At 40.8% G+C, this 26,914-nt stretch overlaps 1 protein-coding gene across 1 annotated transcript in view; it reads right to left on the reverse strand.

Annotated features, from left to right (window-relative positions):
- Nucleotides 1-1,914: 1,914 nt before the first annotated feature.
- Nucleotides 1,915-26,914, reverse strand: part of ntn1b (netrin 1b) — a 119,041-nt gene continuing 94,041 nt past the window's right edge. The window contains exons 3-6 of the mRNA XM_034190338.1: nt 25,531-25,680; nt 22,573-22,626; nt 13,074-13,148; nt 1,915-2,311 (exon numbers count right to left, since the gene is read on the reverse strand). Coding sequence (XP_034046229.1) covers nt 1,992-2,311; nt 13,074-13,148; nt 22,573-22,626; nt 25,531-25,680 — 599 coding nt within the window. The 3' untranslated portion in view covers nt 1,915-1,991. The remainder of the gene's footprint in view (nt 2,312-13,073; nt 13,149-22,572; nt 22,627-25,530; nt 25,681-26,914) is intronic.

The following is a 26,914-nucleotide window of genomic DNA, read 5'->3' on the forward strand; positions in this document are numbered from 1 at the left end:
GTATGGTAAATCCACCCGGAGGCGGCAGTTCCCAAAAACTGAGTGACTGTGCAACAAAACATAATCAGTGTCTTGGAAATGTTTATGTATCCATCCCCTGATGTGTCGAATACTCGATGTAAATGTGATGGTTTATATATGTTATAAAGGGTGCACTTACTTATTCACATCATCATTTTTTTTATACTTTTATTTCTTTTAATTAATAATGTAGACGTTACTTTCCTATTACTGATAGAATTCAGTTGGTGTCTTGGCTTTCCATGCCTTTTGCACCTGCCTTTCTTCAGATGTTCAATACTTTTTCCCTGTGTAATTTCACATTATTACACATAACTTAATTTATGGACATCTATGGTTTGATTTATTTCTATGTGTGGATTAGTTGGGTTGTTACTGACATTTGGTGAAAGTTTCATGTCAATTTGGTGTTTCACAGTTGTGAATGTTTATGTATGTATCCATCCCCTGACTTGTCTGATGAAGACTGGATGTAAAAGTGATGGTTTATATGTGTTATAATAAAGGGTGCACTTACTTATTCACACCATCATTTTGGTTTTTATACTTTTATTTCTTTTAATTTATGACGTAGACATTACTTTTCACTGTGAGTTTAAAGGGCATTATTTTAGAAATTTTAATATAATAAGCCTGTTTTTTTATGTCATAAAAATTTCAAATGTGCAAAAACTCAAGGATGCACTAACTTTTTCACGTCACCATATTTGAGTGGTAGGTCAGGAAAAATATTTCCCCTGAAGAATCACAGTTGAATATCTATTGTTCAACCCACAGAAGATAAACAATTTTGTATATTTGGAACAATTTGACAACAAAATAAAGATGACACAAACAGTCTGAAAATCATCATGGTTTTTCTTTCTTTCTTTCTTTCTTTTTTTTTTGTAAAGTAGCGGGCTGTGCACAAAAGCAACCCCCCCAACCCCCAGTTCTGAGTTATAAGTTGTGATGAATTTGTGTTGTTTCTGTTAACCAGATAGATCATTTCAAACACGACAACACAGCTATGTTGACCAGACTTTTAACTATACAAATGTTTGCATCATATAGTATTGCAATTAATCTGGATGCCACTCAGAAAAAAAAAATTAATAATAATAATAAAAAGTGAACATATTTCATATGTTCTACAACTTCTGGCTAGCAAAAATAAGTGCACAGTTGATGTATCTACTCTAGATCTAGTCAACACTATGGCATCAGCTACCAAAAATAATGCCTATGTACGCACATATGGTTACTTAACATTGCAGAGGTCACTACCGCACTAAACTGCTGATATTTGAAGAAGCACTGAGCAAAGACTGGCTTGTAATGAGCACTATGAATGCATCATTGTTGTTATGGCATTTTGAAGTAGAGTTTGTTTCACTGAGGTAACACTCACGTATGAGCAGGGAGCTCTCGGGTAAAAATGGCACCGGCTGTTTTACTTTCTCGTTCAGTTTCGTAGTTCACTTTCAACTGGCATGTTGGAAGAGCAGTTTATCATACATGAGTGAAATCACTTTTCAGTTTACGACATATTTTCCAAGAGCACAGAACAAACTGATCGTTTTAAAAAATAAAATAAAAAATACAAAATGTTGATGCATTGCTTTTTAAAACAACTGAACAAGGGCCTTATAAAAGCAATACCATGATGGGTTCAATAGTCAGGATGTGACATATGTGGAACTTTAGGTGCAAACTCTGCAATTTCACAACAAAATGAACCTTGAAAGACAAACAAAAGCAGAACAACTGTAGAATAAGCTCCTTCACAAAAGTTCCTAATAACACTAAACTCTTTGCTCCAATTTAGAGCAGCAGCATTCAGTCATCCCCCCCCCACCCCGCCCGCTCCTTACTCGCCTACTTTCTGATAATCATGTATTCTTCCAGTTCATCTTTTCATTCATCCTTTCCTCTTCTTCTGCATTCATCCCAGTGGAGGCACTGTTTTGCCTCCACCCCTCCATCTACTTTTAACACTTCCCCCTCTTGTCACGCTGTTGGAACTTCCTCAGCCTGCGACCCCACAGGTCCTTCCAGGGGATAAGCAAGCTTCCCTTGTCTGCCACCACGCCGCTCTGCCCGGGAGAATCATCGTCTGTTCCCAGCAGCAGGTACTTCCTCCCAGGCTTGATCTTTGGGCATTTGCACGCCACATCCTTGGCGCGTACCCACAGCAGCTGGTCCCCACGTCGGATGCGGTGCTCACCTTGCTTATAGACTGAGATGATGTTGACAGTGAATTTCCACCACTCCCCTGCCTTGTCTCCTTTTAGAACATGAACTTGCACAGCTGGTGGAGAAGACAAAAGCTGGCGTTATAAAATCGTAAGCCATACAATCGCACATATGGGTTCCACCACAAGGATAAAGTCATGAGAACAAAGTTGCATTGGTACTAGGAACTACTAGTCCCTCAATTGTAAGGTGGATGTCTTGGGTATCCTTTTCCTTTTACCTACCTCAGTACCCTGCCTGAACTGGTTGCAGTACTGGCACAACAAGATATGATGTCTTGGGTATCGCTGTATTGAATGTATCAAATGAACAGTCACTTATGGAGATTTACATGAAAAATATCACTTGCATAGTGATAAAACATTGTGGATATGTGGCTTATTTCTATGTAGCACAAAAAAAGCCTCATTTTTGAGGATTCCAGCAACCAGAAAATGCCAAGGGCATGCCTACTTTTCACGTGGCTGCAGCAGACAAATGGCTACTTTGACAGGTGGGGATGGATCGGTCTACTGGATGGTTGAAAACCTCTGTAGGAGAATGAAGGTCCAAGTCTTCAAGATCCTAGTGCTTCCTGACTTAGTGCATGGTTGTGAGACCTGGACGCTAATGAGTGACCTTAGGCAAAGACTATTTCTTTTGAATGTTGTGTTACTGGAGGATCTTTGTGCCCGTGGAATGACTTTATCAAATGAAAGGTTACTTACGCAGACTCAAAGTGGAGTTTCACTTGTATCGTCAAAAATGTTAGCTGTAACATTTTGGTCGGGTGGCTTGTTTCTTGCTAACGCAAAAATATCTGTGTTGAAGACCCTAGCAACCATAAAATGCAAAGGGTATGCCTATGTTTCACCTGGCTGGAGCAGACAAATGACTAGTTTTAACAGGTGGAGACGGAGTGGCCTCTTCAATAGTTGCACACCTTTGCAGGAGAATGAAGGTCTAGGTCTTCAAGATCCTAGTGCTTCTTGACTTACTGTATGGTTGTGAGACCTGGGTGCTAATGAGTGGCTGAAGGTGAAGACTGATTTCTTTAGAACGTGGTGTCTTTGTAGGATCTTTGTGCCCCAGTGTATTGACTTTATCAAATGAAAGTTTACTTAGGGAGACTCAAATGAGGAATATCACTTGTATCGTCAACGAACGTCAGCTGTAACATTTTGGTTGTGTGGCTTGTTTCTCTGTAACACAAAAATGCAAGAATGAAGGTCTAAGACTCTAAGTGTTCAAGGTCCTGGTGCTTCCTGTCTTACTGTATGGCTGTGGGACTTGGGCACTAACAAATGACCTAAGGTGATGATGACTGTTTGTCTTTGGTACTTGGTCTCTTTGGAGGACCCTTCTGTACCACTGGAATGACAACTTCTCAAATGAAAGGTTACTTAGTGAGATCCAAATGAGGAGTATCACTTGTACTGTGAGGGAGTGTCAACTACTACATTTTTTGACCATGTGGTGCATTTCTCTGTGCATGGGCCTATAAATTTGTAAAGTGGTGAAGGGGAAACAGCAGATACTGTAAATGCTCAGCAAGGTGTGCATGTCAACTCCAATTTGATTTGAATGTAGATTTCTCTCTGTAATTAAGAAAAATGCTGCCTTTCGTTGGTGAAAACTACTAATGATGTCATGTCAATTCAAATATAGCACTTTTTTCTTACAAAGGTAATGCAACCTGAACATCTACTGGACTTTAGTGCTGGAAATTCCACTATTGTAACATCTTGCACCAACAAATACACAACTTTTGTAAGTAAGTATTTATTTATTTATTGTTTTGGCTTCTCCTTTTTTGTGCAGGGTGACCATAGCAATAATTATACATACAGGATGGGCATGGGTGGACTTGAACCAGGAATCTTCTGTTTTGGAAGAAAGCACACATGTGCCACAGTGCCGTCCTAAATGTAGAATCTTTGTAGGAGGGATTTAAAAAGTCAGAGGGAGTTTTCAAATTAGCCCCTGTGTTGGAATTATGCGAAGTACCAATACAAATTGGTTACTTGATCCAGACTGCTATACTACTCCCTGTAGTGTAAAATCAAACAGAATTCTTATCTCTGGAAGCTCTGGTTCTCCCTGGAGCCACAATAATGTTTTAGAAAAGAGTGACACTGATCCTCCATGTAGTGGCCTGAATATTTTTTGTAACACTGTAACATACTGGAACGTTGCTATATTGGTCCCTATTTGAACAGGTTAAAAAGAAGTCAGCAAGCCACAGAGCGCTCTCTTATCATGCACGTTTTATGGAACGATCTGTCTGCTGAGATAAAACAGTTGGATTCTGTTGAGTCATTCAATTCCAGATTAGACTCATCTGTTTTCTCTTTCATATGGCCAACCTATGTGCATAGTGTTGAATCATTTTTCCTCTCCTCTTAAACTGTGCTATTAAAAATGGAACAGGTTTCAGTCTCATTATACCAAAACATTTTGGATTGGTTATTGAAGCAAAGGGTTAGCTGCCAGCGACCACATTAGTACTCTTTCTGCTTCTCTGTCCATTTATTGCACTCAAAAATAATACCCTGGGTGCTGTTAGATATATTTGTGTGTTCAGTTATGGTTTTCTTTGTTTTCTTCTGTACTCGTTTTGGTATTTAGATAGATAGATTTATAGTGCAACAAAATTTCTTCACACCCAATCACCTCAGACAAAAATACAATTAATCCACAATTATTACTAGTTGAACGTAATAATGGCACACATCAGAATTAAAACAACCATACATATATATTTGATTGTTTATGTAGGCTAAACTGTAAGACAGTCCATCATCCAAACTGAGGCAATGTGAGTGTGGTTGTGGCCGCAGCAGTATCGCATGTAGCCGTGAGCTCGGGGGGAGTGGCAGGGCGGAGTCAAGGGGGGCGGGGGGTGGTGGTGGGGAGTGTGTGTCATGTGTGCAGATGAGATGATTTCGTATCAGTCAGACGAGTTTGCATCAATTTCAGTCAGTGTGTCCATAATGTCTGGAGTTGCCTTGACAACATCAGACTGTAGGGGAGGGCAGAAGATAAGAGGGGCAACTGAATGGTTCACCAAGGCCGTAGAGATTCTTCTGGAGGAAAACAGCGGGGCATTTTGACATTCAGAGGCTGATAAGCCTGCCATGTTTAGGATTGAGCTGAGAAACACATTTGCAGCTCCTTTGACCGACCAAATCCAATTTAGGAGTATTCCCTGGTCTCCGACATCTTCCTTTGCAGTTATCTTACTTAGGATTGTATTCTTAGTTTTCATTGTTATTCTTACTTTCCTTTGTTCTCTCTGTTGGTATGTGCATGTTGAACCATATTTAACCAGTTTTTTTTACCGTTTAGGACATTATAAATCATACATATCCGGTTACTGCGCGGGTCTCGGGCAGGGGGTTGGACCTCCCTCGAATACCCACGGGGGCCAATAAGGAAAGGATTTTGCAAAATAAAGTCTGCCTATGTCACGCCTATGAAATGTTTTATAAAAATTGTTTGTGTCCATTGTTCGGGATTCTGTAAGGGCAGATCTTGTCTGTGAGAGAAGTTCCACAGAATCCAGGCCTGATATTCTTTTTCACTGTGACTTTGAATAAATTTAAAAGTGAGGAATAGTTGGAGTTAATACTTTGTGTAGGGCAGTGTTACAGAAAGAACCAGAGGAAAAATAACAGTGCTTGTTAGTTCTGGCCAGTTGAGTCTGCACTTTTTCTCTCTGCCTGAGGTATCGCTGCTGAGACTAGAGATCCTGAGTGTCTTGTGCCTGAGTGAGTGGTCATAATAGAAGGTTGATTTGACCCACCACATTCCATAACGACAGTCGATGTGCCCCTGCTGGTGGCAGGGATATGGGACTGACCTTGAATTCTGTCTGGCAGAATCGCTTAAGCAGGGTCCACTCCTCGGAGTCTGGCCTGCTGGAGCTTTCTTCCTCCAGAATGACTGATGGAGGTTTCTTTACCACTGTTGCCTATGTGCTGGCTCAGGGGGGTTGGTCAGCTTAGACCTTGCCCATGTAAAGTGCCTTGGGGCAGCTTTGTTGTGATTTGGTGCCGTGTAAATAAATTAATTGAATTGAAATAAATTGAACTAAACATAGTATGAGTATTTAGCAGCAGGCAATATCTGCAAGCAGATATACTGCTAGAATGTATCCAACATCTTCTCTTCGGGTTCAAGAAGAGCCAGAGACTGGGCAGTATTTTGTGGAATTTTATAGAAAATAGCTCATCTGTTTATAATACAATGCCTCATAGCAAACCATTCAAATTGGTCACTCACAACACACTGAACCTGGTATCTATTTTAAGCACATGTTGTAATACCAGGAAATGCATTAAACTGCCTTTGCAGAAGATACCCTGTGCAGATTTCTCTGTCAGACCAAGGAGCCATTACTTCATCACTGTGATGTCCGGACAACCACCGAATGTGTAGTGACTTTACCAACAGAAGCGCATGGTTGACAAATAGATATTGAATGGATAAAATCAACATCTGCTGGGTGTCTTCCAGCAAGCTAATGGAGAAAACATACAACAAATGTATAAGCACAGGTCACGTCACAAAAGGCCAATAAATGAAGCTACTGCGTGGGCACCATTCCTGCACTTCTCAACAATTCCCATCTCTCATTTCTCTTTCAGTATGTCGGCAAAGAAGAGAAGGAAGGGGAGGCAGAAAGCCCAAGCCAGGTGTGGGAGGAGGGCTGCCTCTCCTCCACCTCCTCCTCTGAGTACCAGTGACAATGAACAGGACCAGCAGCAGATGAGTCAGGGCAGTCACCCAAGGACCCTTCCCCCTGCTCCCACTCTTATGGAGCCCAGTCAGAAGCAAAACAGATGACAACAACAGGATAAGAACGCATGAGTACTGCAGAAGTAATGAACAAATACAAGACAAAACACATAAGAAATGGCAAACAAACATACAACCACTGGGGAAGCCCTCTGTCTGATGTCCACTCAAAGTTTTGAGCATGAACAAACCTTTCTGACAGACTTGCTGGACATCAGCTGACAAGGAACGCATTTAATGAATGACAAAAGGACTTGTACAAGATAAACAAAAAAAAAAATCACAGAAATGGATATCAAAATTTCGTATCTGTTACTCACACAAATATGCACAGAGGATTGTGGGAGACAGACTACCCACCATCATGGCCCTTGATACAAATAGATGCCGAACAAGGGCCTCCAGTATAAAAAAACTCCGCCCACCCAGCAAGCACAATATTTGTTTCTCTCCCTTCAGGCAGGAGGCTGGTGGAGCATCAGGTGCCGAACCACCAGACTGAGAAACAACTTCTTCCCAGAGGCTGTGAAGCTGTTGAGTTCAGCTAAAGCACTATAGCTCTGCTGCTTCCTGCACATTAACATTAATTTTGACTATACTACCTTGGACAGGTAAACACCCATTAATAGCTTGGTTGCACAACACCTTGGCCTTTTACACACCCGTATATTTGCACAACAACTGAACTCTGCACAACCGTATTTTTCACAACAATTCTGTCATGCTGCTTGTTACAACTGTGTTGCTTTTTATTATATTTTGTTTTTTATTCTTGCTCTTATTTATTTCTATCCCCTACTCTAGACTAGTTTATCTTATTTAACACCTGGGACCTTGTAAATCCAAATCCAATCCATTCATATCATGTCACGTGGAAGCATATATGGTATGACAATAAAGAATCCTTAAATCATACATTTCCTCAGTCCTTCCCAGTGTGATAGTCACTCAGACATGTATAATGTTCAGGTTTACAAATGCTCGGGCAGCATGATGGCTAAGCAGTTTGTGTGTCTTCTTCCAAAGCCAATGGTGCCTTGTTCAAATCCATTGGTACCATTTCTCCTTGTAACATGGAGCTGCGTCAGGAAGAGCATCCGGCATAAAACTTGTACCAAATCAACGTGGATTAATATTCGCTGTGATGATGTTGAGTGAAAAAGGGACAAGCTGAGAGAATTTAGTAATCATTTAAAAATTACATAAAAAAATAATGTGAGCAGAACTAAATTTAGTGGAAACTAACTGGGTCACAAATGGTTTTGAAAAATTAGCTGAAAAGCTAATCTGTTGATAAAGAAGTCAGCTTCATTAATTAGCTGTTTGCAGTTACGCTGAACTGTGTGCACCGCTGTCCAAGGCATGCCGGTGCACTAATCATGCCGTTTAATCGGCATCTTGATATGTCACTGCTGCCAGGTGGATGGATTATCTTGGAAAACGTGAAGTTCTCACTATGACAGATTTCAATGAATTTGTGTTTTTTTAGAGAGAGAGAGAAAGAGAAATTAGCATTTTGTATGCGTTGAAGAAATCTTAGATATTTTCCTTCAACACATTAAGAAATGAGCATGAAAACAAGTGTTGCATTCATATTTTTGTTAAGTATATTTCAGCACATTGGTTTCTTTGATGGCTGCTGTTTTCAGAAAAACATTTGCTGGTCGGAGTTGATGGCACTCATTGCGCCGCCATTCATTATGTGCCGCTGCACATAATGCTGCAGCGCTCTCCTTCATCCAGACAGATAAAGGGCCTGTGAGGAGAAGGAGGGGCCTCCATTTGTCTTCCCGGCCACAGAGAAACTTCCAGGAGAGCCGGGATATGTTCCGACCTCACGAGCTTCCAGGGTTTTGCTCCCAGAGTTGTATCCAACTTCCCACCGTGTGAATCCAGCGGCGATAGCACTCGTCTCAAATTGCCGCTGTGAACTCCAAGGACCGAGTTGAGGTTCAGCATCCAGCACCATCGCTGTATCTCCTTTTTTTCCCCCCCATCTCAAGTGTGTTCTCAGTCTCAGCGTATTTACACACACAAATACGCGCCTTTTCCTACTTTGAGTTAAATAGACACTAGAGCTGGAATGGGAACACAGGGTCAGAGTAAATAGTGCATGAGCACTGGTGATGGAGAAGACAGTTTTGTGAGAGGAAGAGAAAAAGTGCATGATGGTCCTGCACTTATAGAATGAATGCGGATGGAGATTTCCTCACAGGAAAAGTTCCCACCGAGTATATTGACTTCGGGCAGCGTGCTGTGACTTGACACTGTCGAACACCAACAAGCAAGGGCTAATGAAATTAGGGCCTGCTTAATTAGCGCGGCGAGGCCCCTGTCCCGCCTGGTTATCAGCTGAGTGAATGATCAGGGACCTGTTACCCTTGGGTGAGCACAGAGGGGTGTTCAAGGAAGCTGGGAGGCCCGGCTTTTGTGCGCGATCCCAGAGCGTTGGTAAACACGCGGCCCTTTGATTCATTGTTCTCCTGGTGGCACAGGGAGGGAGGGTACGTGTGTGCCGAGGAGGGCGTCAGGGGAGAATATAACCCCTTTGTGTGCACCGTCTCCGTAGCTACGACGGTGATGAAAAAAAAAAATTGAATAAACATAACATATTTCTTTCTCCTCGGGGTGGTAATCCGTCACCGTCTGCCTAATTTCCCACCTGTTTGTGCCCTGTGGAATGCTTAGCGCACAACTGTGTTTAAACAGAGGGGCCTCTTCCCGTGACCCCCGGGGGCCTGCATCACCACTCACACATGGGGGGGGGTGCGGCCCCTGAAGAACAGGAAGGCTCTAAAGGCCCACAAAAGCAAGGCGACAGGCCTGAGAAATGAATCGGAGCGAGGCAAAGGGAATGCATGCTAAGCAATGATGCCTGCCATCCTGCCTCAGCACGGCTCAGACCCAATCATCTGCCTCCAGATTTTTGTAGAGGAACTTCAATGAAAGCCCAACAGAAAGCGCCTGCTTCGCTTGAACCAGCCTGACTGATTTATAGGTGCATGGTCCGTCTCCGCTCTGATTACTGAGATTTAAATAAATGGAAATATGAATAATGGCTGTATTTGGCTTCTTATTAAATAAAGAGTTACACTCTTTGAAATAGTAAGAGGGAATAAAAATAGATTTGGCCAATGTTTAAAGTGAATAAAGCCGTGTTTCTGACACACCGATGAAAAGAATGTTGATTTTGAATGTGATGCAACATTTTCAACTTTGAAACGCATCAAAACTGGGGGAACATTTGAGCAGAGCTAATGGAACAAACCTTTAGTACAGTGGGGCGGCTGTAGCTGGAGAGCGCAAAGTTTTTGCAGATGGAGCTAAAAAAAAAAAAAAAAAAAAAAAAGTAAAAATTATTATTTTGTGTTTTGAAAAATGGGCAGGTTTTTGTGGTGGCACTTAAAAAAACGTAAGCATTTTACTTACATAAAATCAACTGTAATTTGCAGTTTTCCATAATATTAATAATAAACATTTAATAAATAATGAATCAGTCTTTTTGTGCCCCTGAAGGATCGGAGTTGCAGTATCAATATACAAACTGAGGTTCAGTTCTAGGCTACATTTCAGCTTCCTTCACCTGCATTGTTGCAATCCATCCAGCTGTAAATGGATATCAACCTTGACTGGGTAAATAACCTGCAATGTACTGGCATCCCCTCCAGCGGGACATCCTGGACTCTAATCTGCTTCACCCTATGGCACGGGGTCACCAAACTTGTTCCTGGAGATTTCCTGCCCTGCATGGATTTTTGCCACCATCACCATCTCCACCTGGCCCTGGCTACTTTGCTTCCAACCTCCTTCCAGACTACAGGTGCCTCCTCTTTCCATGCCTCAACAGCTACTCCTATGAAAACCATCAAAATCCTCATTGTACAACCCCAATTCCAATAAACTTGGGACGTTGTGCAAAATGTAAATAAACACAGAATGCAATGATTTGCAAATCCTCTTCAATCTATATTCAATTGAATACACCACAAAGACAAGATATTTAATTTTCAAACTGATAAACTTAATTGTTTATGTGCAAATATTTCCTCATTTTGAAATAGATGCCTGCAACATGTTTAAAAAAAGCTGGGACAGTGGTATGTTTACCACTGTGTTACATCACCTTTCCTTCTAACAACACTCAATAAGCGTTTGGGTACTGAGGACACTAATTGTTGAAGCTTTTTGGTTGGAATTATTTCCCATTCTTGCTTGATGTACGACTTCATTTGTTCAACAGTCCGGGATCTCTGTTGTCGTATTTTGCGCTTCATAATGCACCACACATTTTCAATGAGCGAAAAGTCTGGACTGCAGGCAGGTCAGTCTAGTACCTGCACTATTTTACTCTGAAGCCATGCTGTTGTAACATGTGCAGAATGTGGCTTGGATGGCAGCATGTGTTGCTCCAAAACCTGGATGTGCCTTTCAGCATTGATGGTGCCATCACAGATGTATAAGTTGTCCATGCCATGGGCACTAACACACTCCCATACCATCACAGATACTGGCTTTTAAACTTTGCGCTGGTAACAATCTGGATGGTCTTTTTCCTCTTTTGTCCAGAGGACATGACGTCCATGTTTTCCAAAAACAATTTGAAATGTGGACTCATCAGACCACAGCACACTTTTCCACTTTGCATCTGTCCATTTCAAATGAGCTCAGGCCCAGAGAAGGCGGCGGCGTTTCTGGATGTTGTTGATGTATGGCTTTCACTTTGCATGGTAGAGTTTTAACATGCACTTGTAGATGTAGCGACGAACTGTGTTAACTGACAATGATTTTCTGAAGTGTTCCTGAGCCCACGCGGTAAGATCCTTTACACAATGATGTTGGTTTTTAATGCAGTGCCGCCTGAGGGATCGAAGGTCACGGGCATTCAATGTTGGCTTTCAGCCTTGCCACTTATGTGTAGAAAGTTCTCCAGATTCTCTGAATCTTCTGATTATATTAATAACTGTAGATGATGGAATCTCTAAATTCTTTGCACTTGAACATTGAGAAACATTGTTCTTAAACTGCTGAACTATTTTTCATGCAGTTATTCACACCATCTTTGCTTGTGAATGGCTTAGCCTTTTGGGGAAGCTCCTTTTACACCCAATCATGACACTCAACTGTTTCCAATTAGGTGTTCTTTGAGCATTCATCAACTATCCCAGTCTTTTATTGCCCCGCCCCAACTTTTTTGAAATGTGTTGCAGGCATCCATTTCAAAATGAGCAAATATTTGCACAAAAAAAAAACAAAACAAAAAAACAAAGTTTATCAGTTTGAACATTAAATATCTTGAATTTGTGGTGTATACAATTGAATATAGGTTGAAGAGCATTTGCAAGTCATTATATTCTGTTTTTATTTACGTTTTACACAATGTCCCAACTTCATTCGAATTGGGGTTGTAAATAAGGCTTTCTGCATTCTTATCCACCGCCTCATGCAACTGAATCCACCTCTGTGGGTCCCAAATCCTGACAATCAGTTTAGTAGTTTTTGGGTAATTCTGCTGACGGACAACCAAACAGCATTGAAAACATCACCTCCTTGGTGTGAGTCATGAATGGAAACTGTGCTGCATTTATACAGCACTTTCCATCTGATGCAGATGTATCAGCTGCTTTTCAGTGATGCTTCACATTCACACACACTGACATACCAAAGTCCGGTTGCTGCCGTGCAAAGTGCTACTTTATGCTCAAGGACACCTCAGTGAGTTTCCTGTGAGATGGGAGAATCTTTAAAACATTTTTTTTTACCAATGCTATTTCAGCACCTGCATGAATGTATTTATCAGCTTGCTGTTATATTAGTAGATATTACAGATTGCAGCTGGACTCCATCTTTCGTGGTTGAATAAGCAACATAATTTAGAAATGATAAAAATAATTTTGCAAAACAATTGCAGGGGACAGAATTCTTACTATTTTTTAAATTAACGAGGGTGTGGCTCAGCTTTGTCGGGTCCGATTGAGACATTTGACCTCTCGCCTGCTGGCTGACGTCTAACGGCACACATTCCTGCATGCTGGACTCACCATAGTCTTTTTTGCAGTATTTCTTCATGGTGATCTTCATTTTTCCCTTCGAGGCTTTACAGTGAGATTCACAATCTGAAAAACAGGTGAGAAACCAGGAGAGAATGATTTTTTTTATTTTTAATCTCTCACATGGTTAAAAAACACACACACGGATCCTCCCTGAGTCTCTCTGTGCTCTCCTCCCATCTTTTCGACTCTGACTTGTTCCCCCCGTCAGTGTCATAGCATGCATTGTGTAAGCTCTGATGGCTGCAGAGGTCACCCCAGCACAAAAGAAGGTCATGTGTGGAAATTAGTTAGTGACCAACCCAAAAAATAGTCAGAGCTCTTAGAAGAATCAAAGCAATAAAAGCAAGAAATAGATGACTTCTTAGTAGTTATACTGTGCCAAAATAGCTCTCATTTACCTTTTAAAAGTTAATATGATTGAGGGTTTGTGTTTTGTACAACAGCAGAAACCTAGGTCTCACATGAGGGGAGCCTAAAGGTGCCTTGATACTTCCATGCATTTAACTCTTGCACTGCCGCACAATTCGTTGTGCCAGTGCGACCTGCTGTGTTCCATTGGATGCCACGCTTTGTGTTATTGGACGCTGTGTTATATAAAATAATTATTTCATAGTGGATTAATCATTTGCTCTCAGAATTTGGCTGATGAAACCACCTCTAATCACTTCCGGAATCATAGAGGAATTTTCTACAGCTGCAGCTGTTCTTGTGCACTTCATGACCTGGAGAACGCATTTGGAATCATCTCAAAGGTAATTATTTGTAGTATTTATATTCTAATGGCTTGGTAAAACAGTTGCACTTTCATTCCTTCTTATGAGTATTTGTAAAATTATGTTCAATATGGATTTAACATCTCATCATAATTGTACATGAGCTGCGCTGTGGTGCATTGACGAAATGACTCGCAGTGACACACAGTGTTTTGAATTGTTTGCGCGATGTTCACGTCAGAAAATTAATGCGTGCCAGAGAATTTCAACATTTCCAAATTTTCTTTGCGCAATTGCACTCAGCCGTGACAGTTTACAACAAGTTTACAAAGAGTTTACTCTCTGGCACAGCAGATTGCGTACCAGTGCATGGATCAAATTCACGCTAGTGTCAAGGTACCTTAACCCTAACACCTAACTCATGAGGATCCTTGAGCATGGCTGGAATTGCTTTGCATCAAATGAATACTTAGAGAGACCAATCTCAATGCCCTTTGACCGACCACTTTGCACATTTTTCTGTCCATGATCCAGGACACAGGTGCCTCAGTGTTGAGTAACCCAGGAGCTGGACAAGGCCAAGAACACACCCACTGTTCACCTGGCTGCATCCAATAGATGGCTAATTTTGAGAGGTGAGGATGTATTGGTTGTCTGCCTGTGTGGATGCCATTCAAGACCTAAGGTGGTTCCAAGGTGTGGTAGGAGTGGCAAGGTACAGCACTAGATTTGACCTGACCTTTTTGTGATTAACAAGTCCCACAACTACATGCCTGTACTTGTACAAAGCACCCAAATAAAAGCAATATTTCAGTGTAAAACAGTTCATTTTAGACTTATGTTCCATAAAATACGATGCAAAACTTTTAATGGCACATCAAACATTTGAAAAATGACAGCTAGCCAAATATAATATACTAAGTGTATCTTATTTATAAATAATGAAAATGTGAAAAATGTGTGATTAACTTTTATCAACCAAAGCCATTTGTGTCCAGCCAAAGAAGGCTGGACACAAATATTTGACTCTGACTCAGACGTTCAGCGCTCAACTAGGTTTAATCTGGTCACAGGCAGGATTCGGTACACAAAGATCAGCAACGATAATAGATACATAAACAAGGCATGGTCAAAAAACAGGCAGGTGGTTGAAAAAACACGGCAGGCAATCAGAACAAAGACTGACAAAAACTCAGAAGGAAGGCTGGAAGCAAAGGCGGTTAAGCACAATGATCTGGCGTTGAAGGACAGAAACAGCAAGACTTAAATAGAGGGTGTGATCACAGTAAATCAGACACAGGTGCGGAGACAAGTAGGAAAAGGGCGTGGCAAACAAAAGGAACAGACACACCCCAAACCAAAGCTCACACCGAAAGTCAAGAGCATGCAAACAAAGAAACACAAACAAGAAAACAACATCAAACAAAATCTCAACCAAGACAAAACCCCCAGAAAGAACTGAATACTAAATTAAACAAAACCCCAACCATGATAATTTTGACACTGACAAATAGAAAATTTTATTTTGAGGGTAAAAATACATCATTTAAGTGGTTTTCTGTAATTTTTTAAGATGGCGGTTGCTTCAATTTAGGTTTCAAGAATTCTTTTGTTGTTGCATTATCACTGGCGACAGCTGTGCTTGGCAGTACACTTACAAAGAAATCAAATTATTTTGTAGCTGTTTTCTTTCAGTTAACAATAAATAAAACCCATCGATGAAGAGAAAATAACCTCTATAATAAATTTATTTAATGAGTCAGAAGGCGAGAATCTCAATTTACTAGTCAATGTACGCTCCTATCTTCACCTGTGGTCATGAACTCTGTGTAAATACCAAAAGAATAAGGTCGTGGATGCAGGCGCCGTAAATGAAGTTCCTCCGTCAGGTATCTGGGCTTACGCTCCTGGACAGAGTGAGATGCTCGACTATCAAAACAAGCCAGCCAAGGGGATTCGGACATCTGGTAAGGATGTCCCCTGGTCGTCTCCCTGGAGAGGTCTTCCAGGCACATCCAACTGGGAGGAGCCAACAGGGAAGACCCAGGACATGCTGGAGGGATTTCCAGTGCATATGGAAAGTATTCACATTGCTTCACTTTTTCTATATTTTGTTATGTTACAGCCTTATTCCAAAATCAAGTAAATTTATTTTTTCCTTCAAAATTCTACACACACCATCCCATAATGACAGCATGAATTTTTTTTTTTTTTTTTTTTGCAAATTTATTAATTATAAAAAGCTAAGAAATCACATGTACATAAGTGTTCACAACCTTTGTTCAATACTTTGCTGATGCACCTTTGGTAGCAATTACAGCCTCAATTCTTCTTAAACATGATGCCACAAGCTTGATGCAGCTATCTTTGGGCAGTTTTGCTAATTCCTCTTTGCAACACCTCTCAAGCTCCATCAAGTTGGATGGGGAGCGTCAGTGCACAGCCATTTTCAGATCTCTCCAGAAATGTTCAATCAGATTCAGGTCTGGGCTCTGGCTGGGCCACTCAAGGACATTCACAGAGTTGTCCTGAAGCCACTCCTTTTATATCTTGGCTGTGTGCTTAAGGTCATTATCCTGCTGAGAGATGAACTGTTGCCCCAGTCTGAGGTCAAGAGCGCTCTGGAGCAGGTTTTCATCCAGGATTTCTCTGTACTTTGCTGCATTCATCTTTCCCTCAATCCTGACTAGTCTCCCAGTTCCTGCCGCTGAAAAACATCCCCGCAGCATGATGCTGCCACCACCATACTTCACTGTAGGGATGGTGCCTGGTTTCCTCCAAACATGACGCCTGGCATTCACACTAAAGACTTCAATCTTTATCTCATCAGACCAGAGAATTTTGTTTCTCATGATCTGAGAGTCCTTCAGGTTCCTTTTGCTTCCATCTGGTCAATCTACCACACAGACCTGATTGGTGGATTGCTGCAGAGATGGTTGTCCTTCTGAAATGTTCTCCTCTCTCCACAGAGGAATGCTGGAGCTCTGACAGTGTGACCATCAGGTTCTTCTCCCCTGGTAGCTCAGTTTAGACGGGTGGCCAGCTCTAGGAAGAGTCCTGGTGGATCCGAACATCTTCAATTTACAGATGATGGAGGCCACTGTGCTCACTGGGACCTTCAAAGCAGCAGATATATTTCTGTACCTTTCCCCGGATTTGTGCCTAGGTCTACAGACAATTCCTTTGACTTCATGCTTGGTTTGTGCTCTGACATGTACTGTCAACTGTGGAACCTTATATGTAGACAGGTGTGTGCCTTTCTAAATCATGTTCAGTCAACGGAATACACCCCAGGTGGCTCCAAATAAGATGTAGAAACATCTAAAGGATGATCAGTGGGAACAAGAGGCACCTGAGCTCAATTTTGAGCTTCATGGCAAAGGCTGTGAATACTTATGCAAATGTGATTTATTTTTTCTTTTTCTTTTTCTTTTCTTTTTTTTTTTTTTTTTTGATAAATTTGCAAAAAGAATTTCATCCATTTTGGAATAATGCTGTAAAAAAAAAAAAAAAAAAAAAAAAAAAAAAAATGTGGTAAAAGTGAAAGTAAATACTTTCCAGATGCACTGTCTCCCAGCTGGCTTGTGAACACCTTGGGATCTCCAGGAAGAGTTACAAGAGTTTGACTGAGGATAGGGAAGTGTGGGACCCAGATAAGTGACAGAAAATGACTGAATGAATAATTTTTTATTTTCCTGCTATGTGAATGTTTGGACATTTGATATCAAATTTATTTAATTTTTGGTCCCACCAGTGATAAAGAAAAATAATTACACCAGACACGATAGTGATATGGAGTGTTAGTGGTTTCCAAAAAAAGTCCCAGGTTTGCTTTCAACCTGGTTCTGTCTGAGTTTGCATGGTCTCCTAGTCTTTGCTTGGGTCAACTCCAGGTGCTCTGGCTTCCACTTCCAAAGACAGGCAGGTTAGTTGAATTAGTTAGTCAAAACTAACCATGAGTGCAAGTGTGAATGTGTTTGTCTGTCAGGTATTGGCCCTGCAGTAGACTGGTAGCACATCCATGATGTACCCTTTGTCTCGCCCAGTGACCCCTGGGATAGGGTTCAGCCTACCCTTGAGCCTTAACTGGAATAAGTGAGTTCAGAAAATATATGGATGGACCATACAAGTTCCAGGGTGTTAAGAACATTTGCAGTACTGTAACTAAGACACCCACTGTGAGTTCCTTGTAGCAGCTCCTTTCCATTTAAAGAGACAGGAGCAGAAACAGGTAGTTTCTTGGGAAATGGGACTTTTTAGGATGCATCATCTCAGTGTCCATGGTGTACTTTTGCCAATGAACTTTAATGTTTTGAAGAACACTTTATGTGTGATATTAGCTTGAATAAAATGTGTTTAATGTGACCCCTTGAACATCCTGCAGTCCCTGATGAAGAGCCTTCAGACCAAGGGAAAAGTGCACAGACAGACTGAAGGTCCAGTGTTATCCCCTTTACACCAGTGTGATGTTGACCCGGCCATGAGGAAGCGCCAAAGAGCTTTCTTTATCGATAGCTACTGCCGTTGTGCTGTCACTGTGCCAGATACCTTTTGTAATGAGGGAGCTACTCTTGGAACCAGAGGCCAAACCAAAAATTGAAATCATTTGTTCCCTCCACTTTCCACTGACGGACACAAATTGGAACCAGATCATTTCCTCGTGTTGTCCCCCCCCCCAACCTCTTCCAGGGCAATAAGCCTTGTGCTTGTTTCTGAGGGGGGTGGGAAAGTTGGGTTGGGCAGTCTGAAGAGAAAGGAGGGGGTAGTTGAGAGAGAGAAGGAACCTTTCAGCTTGCCTGAATATGGACAAACTTCATTATTTCTTCCAGCCCTCTGTCCAGTCTTCTCCTTTCTTACCCATTATACTCTGTGTGAATGAGGTTGCCTGGGTAATGATGGAGGAAGAAAAAAACGCCCCTCTCCTCCCTCTCAAAAAAAAGGAGTAGTTTTAGGACGTGGGATGAGGATCGAATTCATGTATGTGAAGCATTTTTGCTGAAATGTCTGGCTGCATTCTGGTGTGGTTGGAGAAATAAGAAAAGAGGAAATCCCAAAGTAAATGAATTTGACAAGTCCATATCGAGCACGCCTGATTTCCATGTAAATGGAGTGCTGGAGGTGGGGGGGCTTTATCTTCCACAAGCCTCTGGGGGCCTACATCATACCTCCCTTTGATAGCTGACGTTGCCCATTAGCCCCTTAGCGCAATCGCCGCACTGAGCCATTACACCCAAAGCTCTCATTAAGGTCCAATATCCTGCAGCGAGGACAAACGCCCTCTTTGTGTGTCCTCTCCAGTGTCCTTTCTGTGGGCTCCCTGGGGACCACATCGCTTCTAATTTGGAGGGTGGTGTCTGTGGAGAGTCTCTGAAAGGAATCTGAGCTCCACATGGTCTAGGCAGTTATTTTTATACTAGGAAATCAGACCCACCACACCACTCAGCAAAGTCAATTAGGGCATTGATGATGATGAGCAATGACCCAAAATATGGTTTAGTTATTTTTTATACTAGGCGGAGCAGGTGGTTAAGTTGGAATAGTCATTGGACTACCTACAGTATATATAAATTGGGATTTGATTCCAGGTGCGTGCTTCAGGCTACCAAGGTGTGTCGTTGGACTACAGGCTTTATCTGCATCTTCTCAGTCCACCCAGTTGTAAATGGGTACCCGCCTTGGCTGGAGAAGTATCCTGGTGTCCTGTTTCAAAGATATTTTGTTTTCTCTGTCATTATTTGCCTGTGCCAAGGACCCTACATTACCCGCTTTCCAAATGGATTACTTGATCAATCCAATCCAGAAGAACCTGAATGATACTCCAGACTCAGATAAGGATTATAAATTGTTGAACATCTGCTGGGAAAACATGTAGACCAAGTAGCTCAGTGGGATAGGGAGCTGGTAACCCTTACAGCCCTTAAGGGTCAGGGTTAGGGTTACCTTAAGATATTCCCTTATTAAGGTACTTTCTTTTTGTAAAATGGCCATGTATTGCATATCAAAATGTTCAGAACAATCTTAGCCTTCTGAATGAGAGACACATATTTGTCTAGAACACTATGTAAAGATATGATAGAAAGATATAATGATATGTTAGAAATATGATGAGAAGTTGAAGAGGATGCAGGAGCATATTAATAGGGCTCAAAGGGCTACCTGTCTATGTCCTTGTATAAGACACTTCATCTGCATTGTCCCAGTCCACCCAGCTGTAAATGGGTACGGGTCTTGATTGGGGAAGTAACCTGTGTGAGAATGGTATCTTCTCCAAGGATAGTCATGGACTGTCATTCATTTTACACTGTGATATCTGGGGAGAAGCACAGACCAATGGGCCTGGGGACTTATTTTCACAGTAGATCCAGTATGGTTCTGCATGTTGATCTGACATAAGTTTTACGCGAAAGCCCCTTCCTGACAACTCCATGTACACATGGAGTTGTAGGGGCTTTCCCCTACATCCCATGTGCAGGGATGTAGGGGACTTGAACCAGTGACCTCCTGCTTTGGAAGCAAGTGGCAAAGCTGACCCACTGGTATGCCCAATAACAGTAAAATAATGAAGCATAACTAAATATGCATGACTAATAGTAAGGCAGCTTAGTAGCATCCTGATCATCACTTAAAAGACAGAAACATAAATTATGGCATGCTGTGTAATGTCAGCAGTCCACAGCACGTGAACAATAGGGTCAGCAGGGCTTCACTGTCAGCACAGCCAGCCTTGATTAAAATACAAACGGGTGCAAATGAAGCATGTAATCAGATTAGAGCTGGCACTCTTGGGGAGCTGCTAGGCAGGCTGGGAATAAAGGCAACAAGGCTGCAGGCAAGACCAAATATCTGGAGTTTTGTCGCCGGCATATTTAAAGCTGGCAGAGAACGGAGGGAAATCTCACAATTATCAGAAATATGCATATAATTGCAGGAACTCAGAGAACTCATATTTTCACCTGACCCTGGAGGTGTGCTTTTTCATTGTGCAAGAAAATGTAAAATAAATTATGAAACAAACAAACAAAAATAAACCTGCATCTCTATCACCATTTTAGAGCATATCTGCAAAAAGGAGCGAGGAAAATAGACACACTATGCTTGAGCAGCCAGTTATCATGATAATGTCTAATCTTATTTGTTTAATCTATTGCCTACAATCACAGGAAGGAAAAAAGTCCAACTGCATTCAGATTGGCCTTCAAAACACAAAACGGCCATTAAAAAAAAATAAAAAAAATAGCATAGAATCAGCTCAGATGTTGTCATGGATATGTGACATCACACTTCGGAGAGTTATACCCCTGGAAGGCCATAAAATCATCATGACAAGGCTACATTATGTTATGGTTGTTAAGTATGTTAAGTAGCTCTTTCAGTAATAGATTGCTGCACCCTCGATGCAAAAAAGAACACCTCTGCAGGTCATTTATTCCAGCTGCAGTCAGACTGTATAATACCTCAAAATGTTTTTAGTACCATAACCACCTGCTGATTTTGCACTATTAACTACAACTACCACCACCTTTTGTGCTTTATTACATGCACATCTATGCAATTTATCCTGTGCAATAATTTTAGCATACCTATACATACTTATACTCATTTATATTCTTTTTCATGCAATTTGCTCACATCAGTATTTATGCACTCACCAGCAAAAATTGCAATAACAGTAAAATAATGAAGCTTAACTAAGTATGCATGACTAAAAGTAAGTCAGCTTAGTAGCATCCTGATCATCAGTTAAAAGACACAAACACAAATTATGGCATGGCATGTGGACTGCTGACATTACACAGCATGCCATAATTTGTGTTTGTGTCTTTGCATGTAATAAAGCACAAAAGATGTAGTAGACGTCTCTGCCAGCTTTAAAAATGCTGGTGACACAATCTCAAGATATTTGTGTCAAAAAAGAATATAAGACTGAGAATAAAGGCAACAAGACTGCAGGGAGCCCTGACCAATATGCTCACATCAGTATTTATGCATTCACCAGCAAATATTGCAATATACTATAGTCACCTTTCCTTAATGTAAATATTTATTTTTTCTTTACTACTGTGTGACTCTTGCTGCTACAACAACTGATTTTCCCCGCTGTGGGATCAATAAAGTTGATCTTATATTATATTATCTTATCTTATTTTATCTTAATGGCATAATGAAATTTATATGGGCCCAACACCCATAACTATCATCAATGAGCATAATGTCAATAATGTTTAGGATGTTGCAACTGCGGTAGTATGACATCAGATGAAATCAGAATTCAATTCAAGGGATCCCAAGGCTCTCCCCAAATATTTAGACAATGATGGTGGCTGTACCTCTAGGGAGGAAATGGTGATGTGGGAGGGAGGTCCAGATAGTGGGTGGGGGTGAGCTCTATCATTTTGGTAATATTTTAGACGTAGCAACTATAAATCAGTGTGATGTCAAATGAAATCAGCATTCCATTTTAGGGATCCTGTCATTTGGACGAACTAACACAGTCTCACTTCCATCTTGTTAATTTTGACCGAATGTCAATGTGTGACGAGTTGTGTAGCCCCTTTTTGTCACTCTGTGACATGTGGAGAAACACCAGTCTGAGCCCTACCCATAACCACGACCATAACCATAATCCAAACATCGATGGACGTTCCCTGCTGGTTCGGAAGTGAAGCTGATAGGTCTGTCTGTTATCAGAGAGAAATGACGCTGCTGTGAAAACACACATTTCCACGCTGTGATATACAATAAAAATTCAGCAGATTACATGTTGTTTTACTCACCTGATGGCTCCTCGTAGCTGCTGTAAGTTGCTGTTGGAGATGCGACTGGGATCTCTGCAGTGAAGACAGAAATACAGTTCACACAGTCATTAAACTGCAATGCATGCACTTAACAAAAAAAAAATTAAAGAACGGTTGCTGACAGTTGCATCAACGTGAAATATGTGGAGTCTGATTTCCTCAATATTCTCCAAAGAGCAGAATCTTTCCTCCGAGCATATGTGGAAAAACCTCAGAGCATATATGAAACGCACTGAGCAATGGAATTAATGGGATGTCTTATTAACGACGGCTGATTGTGACGCACAGACGTGTTTTGTGTTAATGTTCTGCTCCCTCCTGATTGTGGTATGTTGTAGCTGCTACGAGCCAAGGCCGCCAGTCTTGTTAAAGCTGTTGCTGGCAAGGAGTTGGACATCAGGAAGATTTAATATCACACTATTAAAACCACAAACACATTGTCTCAGAAAATACGCATGAGAAACCTAATACAACCTACTCTGCAAAAGCTGCACTTCCTCCAACATTTGCACTATTTGTGACTTTTCCAGCAAATTAAACAATCTGTGTTCCAGCAGGTTCGCAGATTTAAATGATCACCATGTGTTCTGGCCAAACACGTCACTGCGGACACATCTTGTCCAATTGCCACACAGAACTTTATCAGAAATGTCAACGTACAGGAACAGAGTGGACAATCGTTTGTGCAAACGCATCCTCCCAGACATCACTGTTATCTGCTCCCACCAGCTGGCTCCTCCCGAAGCAGCTACTAGCCACCCGTCTCTGTTTCTGTGAGGCGTTGGCGTTTATTGCCAAGGGCCTGGAATCTGCAGGCGGCAGATCTCGCCAATAAACATATCAGTAATCATTCCCCGGGACTTGTGCAGGGAATTTATTGTAAGATGGACCATTAATGGTGTTGAAAGCACATAAGGCCATGTTAGGCGTGCCGTAATGGTCTGTTTACCCAGGCTCTGGATGAAACAGCCAAATATCTATCCAAAATAATGGAAGAGGGGTATAAAAATAAAACAAGATGAGTGTGAGCTATTAATTCATGCATAACAAGTATGTCATGTCCTTTTCAGGCCTTTTCATGGGCGAGTTTTTCAACGTGATCACTGTGGGAGTGTAGATTTTGGCTGAACGTGGATAATTGCTGTATGTGTGTGGGATGTGGAATGGTGCAGCAATTAGATTTCAAAGTACTTCATAGCATTTACTTCAAAAGTCTGCTTTCAATCTGAAGTATTCTGCAATATAGAATTGCTAAATTAATGACCAATAATAATAAAAAAATCAGTGCATATTGAAGAGTATTAAAGAACAATATCTTGAACCAAATATATACAGAGTTGTGCAAAAACATTAGGCATGGTTGTTAAAGAATCCTGAAGGAAACATGTTGCAAAAATTAGAAAAGGCCTCTAAGTATCAAATAATTTATAATAATGACTGCTAAGTATGAGAAAAACAAAATGCTGTAGCCAAATTATTGAGGAAAAATGTATCTACCTTGTGGTTTTACAAGAAAATCATGTTGATCATTAATTATTATCCTTTGCTTTTTGTGTTTATTGAACCAGGCGCTGGGCTGTAAACATGCAAAATACTCATGCACTTCTTAATCTGAACATGTCTGTTACTTTCTTCCATATGCCACTATATTTAATTTTAAAAAAAAACATCATCTGCACCATTTGATATAATTTTTTCTTGTTTATTTTCAAAAGATAATATATGGAGTTTTTTTTTTTTTTACAGAAACGCCAAGATGCAGCTTTAATGGTGCAACTTTAATGTATGCTATGTTCTTGGCAACTGTTTTCCTCCATACAACTGGAAAGGTGAATTTTTTTTTTTCTACCTTGCAAACTGGTTATTGACTAAATTCACTGTAGTGTGTTAAAATCAGCTTGTTAATAGGTCATCCATCACAGATCCATCCATGGTAAAATAGTGTCCAACGTCATACCATTGCCATGTTTCAGTTTCATCTGCAGCTGAATTTGATGATCTGTTGTCATTTCATCACAGCACGAGTCATTTTCAGATCATGCTTTAGTTTTAATTGCACTAAAAAGAAAATGACTCACTGGATGAGCTCAATTCAATTATGTGCAGGATTTCCATCAAATAAATATATGTAGTCCCAATACCAGAGCAAGAATTTTAGCTGAGGAAGCTTCTGTGATTTGAAGCGAAACGTCCTCACGTCAAGCAACCCAGTCCAGTCGAAGATTCAAGCTTCTCTACTATGGAAACCACCTGGACAACTGAGAGCCTACACAGAAACGTAGTCCCAATTATGTTGAATTAAATTATCTTGCATAGATGCACTTTATTTGAGTTCAGGCAACACATATTTATTGAATCCAAATCCTGTACAAAACTGAATGGATTTTATTGAGTGTGTCATTTTTTGAGTACAATTTAAAGTATAGCATGACCTGAAAATGACTCCTTCATGCTTTCATGTACTATTCGAACAAAAGGAGAACAGATTTTTAAATTCCTCTGCATTGTGGCCGAGCTAAGGACTTGAACACAGATGTTAAAACAATTATCCAACATGAACTTAGTTTCAAATGATTTCATTTCATTTAAAGAATCACTAAATATATAATCATCTGCATGACCAGATTGTGGCCAAACTCCATGAATGCAACAAACAGAAAATACATCAAAGTAATTATATGTACTTATTATTGCACAAAATTAGAACAGGTTACCCATCCCAGTACAATTTCAAGTATTAGAATGTGTAGTTTACTACAATTCACTGAACCTATATGGTTTAACGTCACCTATCCAGTTGTGTGCTTGGAAAATTGTTTTCGGTAATGTCATTTTTATTTTACTCTCAATATTAAATCCTTTGCCCCAATAGGATTTGTTAAAGAACAACAGATGATGTGATTACATTTAGCATGAATTAGTATTCTGTGCACTTACTGATGCAGGGGGCGATGGGAGAGCGACTCTGCTGGTAGCCCTTGGCACAGCGATTACAAGTGATCCCTGTCACTCCATCCTTACACGGGCATTGGCCTGTCGTCTGGTTACATGTCTTACCCGCAGCTCCGACTGGATGACAATCACACGCTGTGGTGGGAAAAGAAAAGGAAAAAGAAACAACACCAGAACATCAAGATGAATCACACATAAAGGGGCTTAGAAGTCTAGTACCATAAAAACACATGGATCAGCTTTCACATTACTGCACCCTGACTACTGACTGTATAAAATCCATACAATAAGTATAATCTAAGTAGTAAATCTGAAAAATCATGCATATGAGGCTACACGTTCTATCCATATGATCACAGATGCACAACTGGGCCTTGAACCAGCAGAACGCCCCAATCAAATTAAAAAGCTGTGAACAAGTTCAGAAAAGGATACTGTACCTCCTGCTCTCAAACACCAGTTATTTGCATGTGCCATGCAGTAGTGTTCAGAATAATAGTAGTACTATGTGACTAAAAAGATTAATCCAGGTTTTGAGTATATTTCTTATTGTTATGTGGGAACCAAGGTACCAGTAGATTCAGTAGATTCTCACAAATCCAACAAGACCAAGCATTCATGATATGCACACTCTTAAGGCTATGAAACTGGGCTATTAGTAAAAAAAAAAAAAGTAGAAAAGTGGTGTTCACAATAATAGTAGCATCTGCTGTTGATGTTACAAAATAAAAACTATTATGTTCAAACTGTTTTTTTTAGCAATCCTGTGAATCACTAAACTAGTATTTAGTTGTATAACCACAGTTTTTCATGATTTCTTCACATCTGCAAGGCATTAATTTTGTTGGTTTGGAACCAAGATTTTGCTGGTTTACTAGTGTGCTTGGGGTCATTGTCTTGTTGAAACACCCATTTCAAGGGCATGTCCTCTTCACCATAAGGCAACATGACCTCTTCAAGTATTTTGACATATCCAAACTGATCCATGATACCTGGTATGCGATATATAGGCCCAACACCATAGTAGGAGAAACATGCCCATATCATGATGCTTGCACAACCATGCTTCACTGTCTTCACTGTGAACTGTGGCTTGAATTCAGAGTTTGGGGGTCGTCTCACAAACTGTCACAAACTGGCCCTTGGACCCAAAAAACAATTTTACTCTCATCAGTCCACAAAATATTCCTCCAATTTGTCTTTAGGCCAGTTGATGTGTTCTTTGGCAAATTGTAACCTCTTCTGCACGTCTTTTATTTAACAGAGGGACTTCACGGGGATTCTCGCAAATAAATTAGCTTCACACAGGCGTCTTCTAACTGTCACAGCACTTGATCATCCTGGAGCTGATCAATGGGTGAGCCTTTGC

Source organism: Thalassophryne amazonica, chromosome 16 (genome assembly GCF_902500255.1).
Source record: "Thalassophryne amazonica chromosome 16, fThaAma1.1, whole genome shotgun sequence".
Lineage (NCBI taxonomy): Eukaryota > Metazoa > Chordata > Actinopteri > Batrachoidiformes > Batrachoididae > Thalassophryne > Thalassophryne amazonica.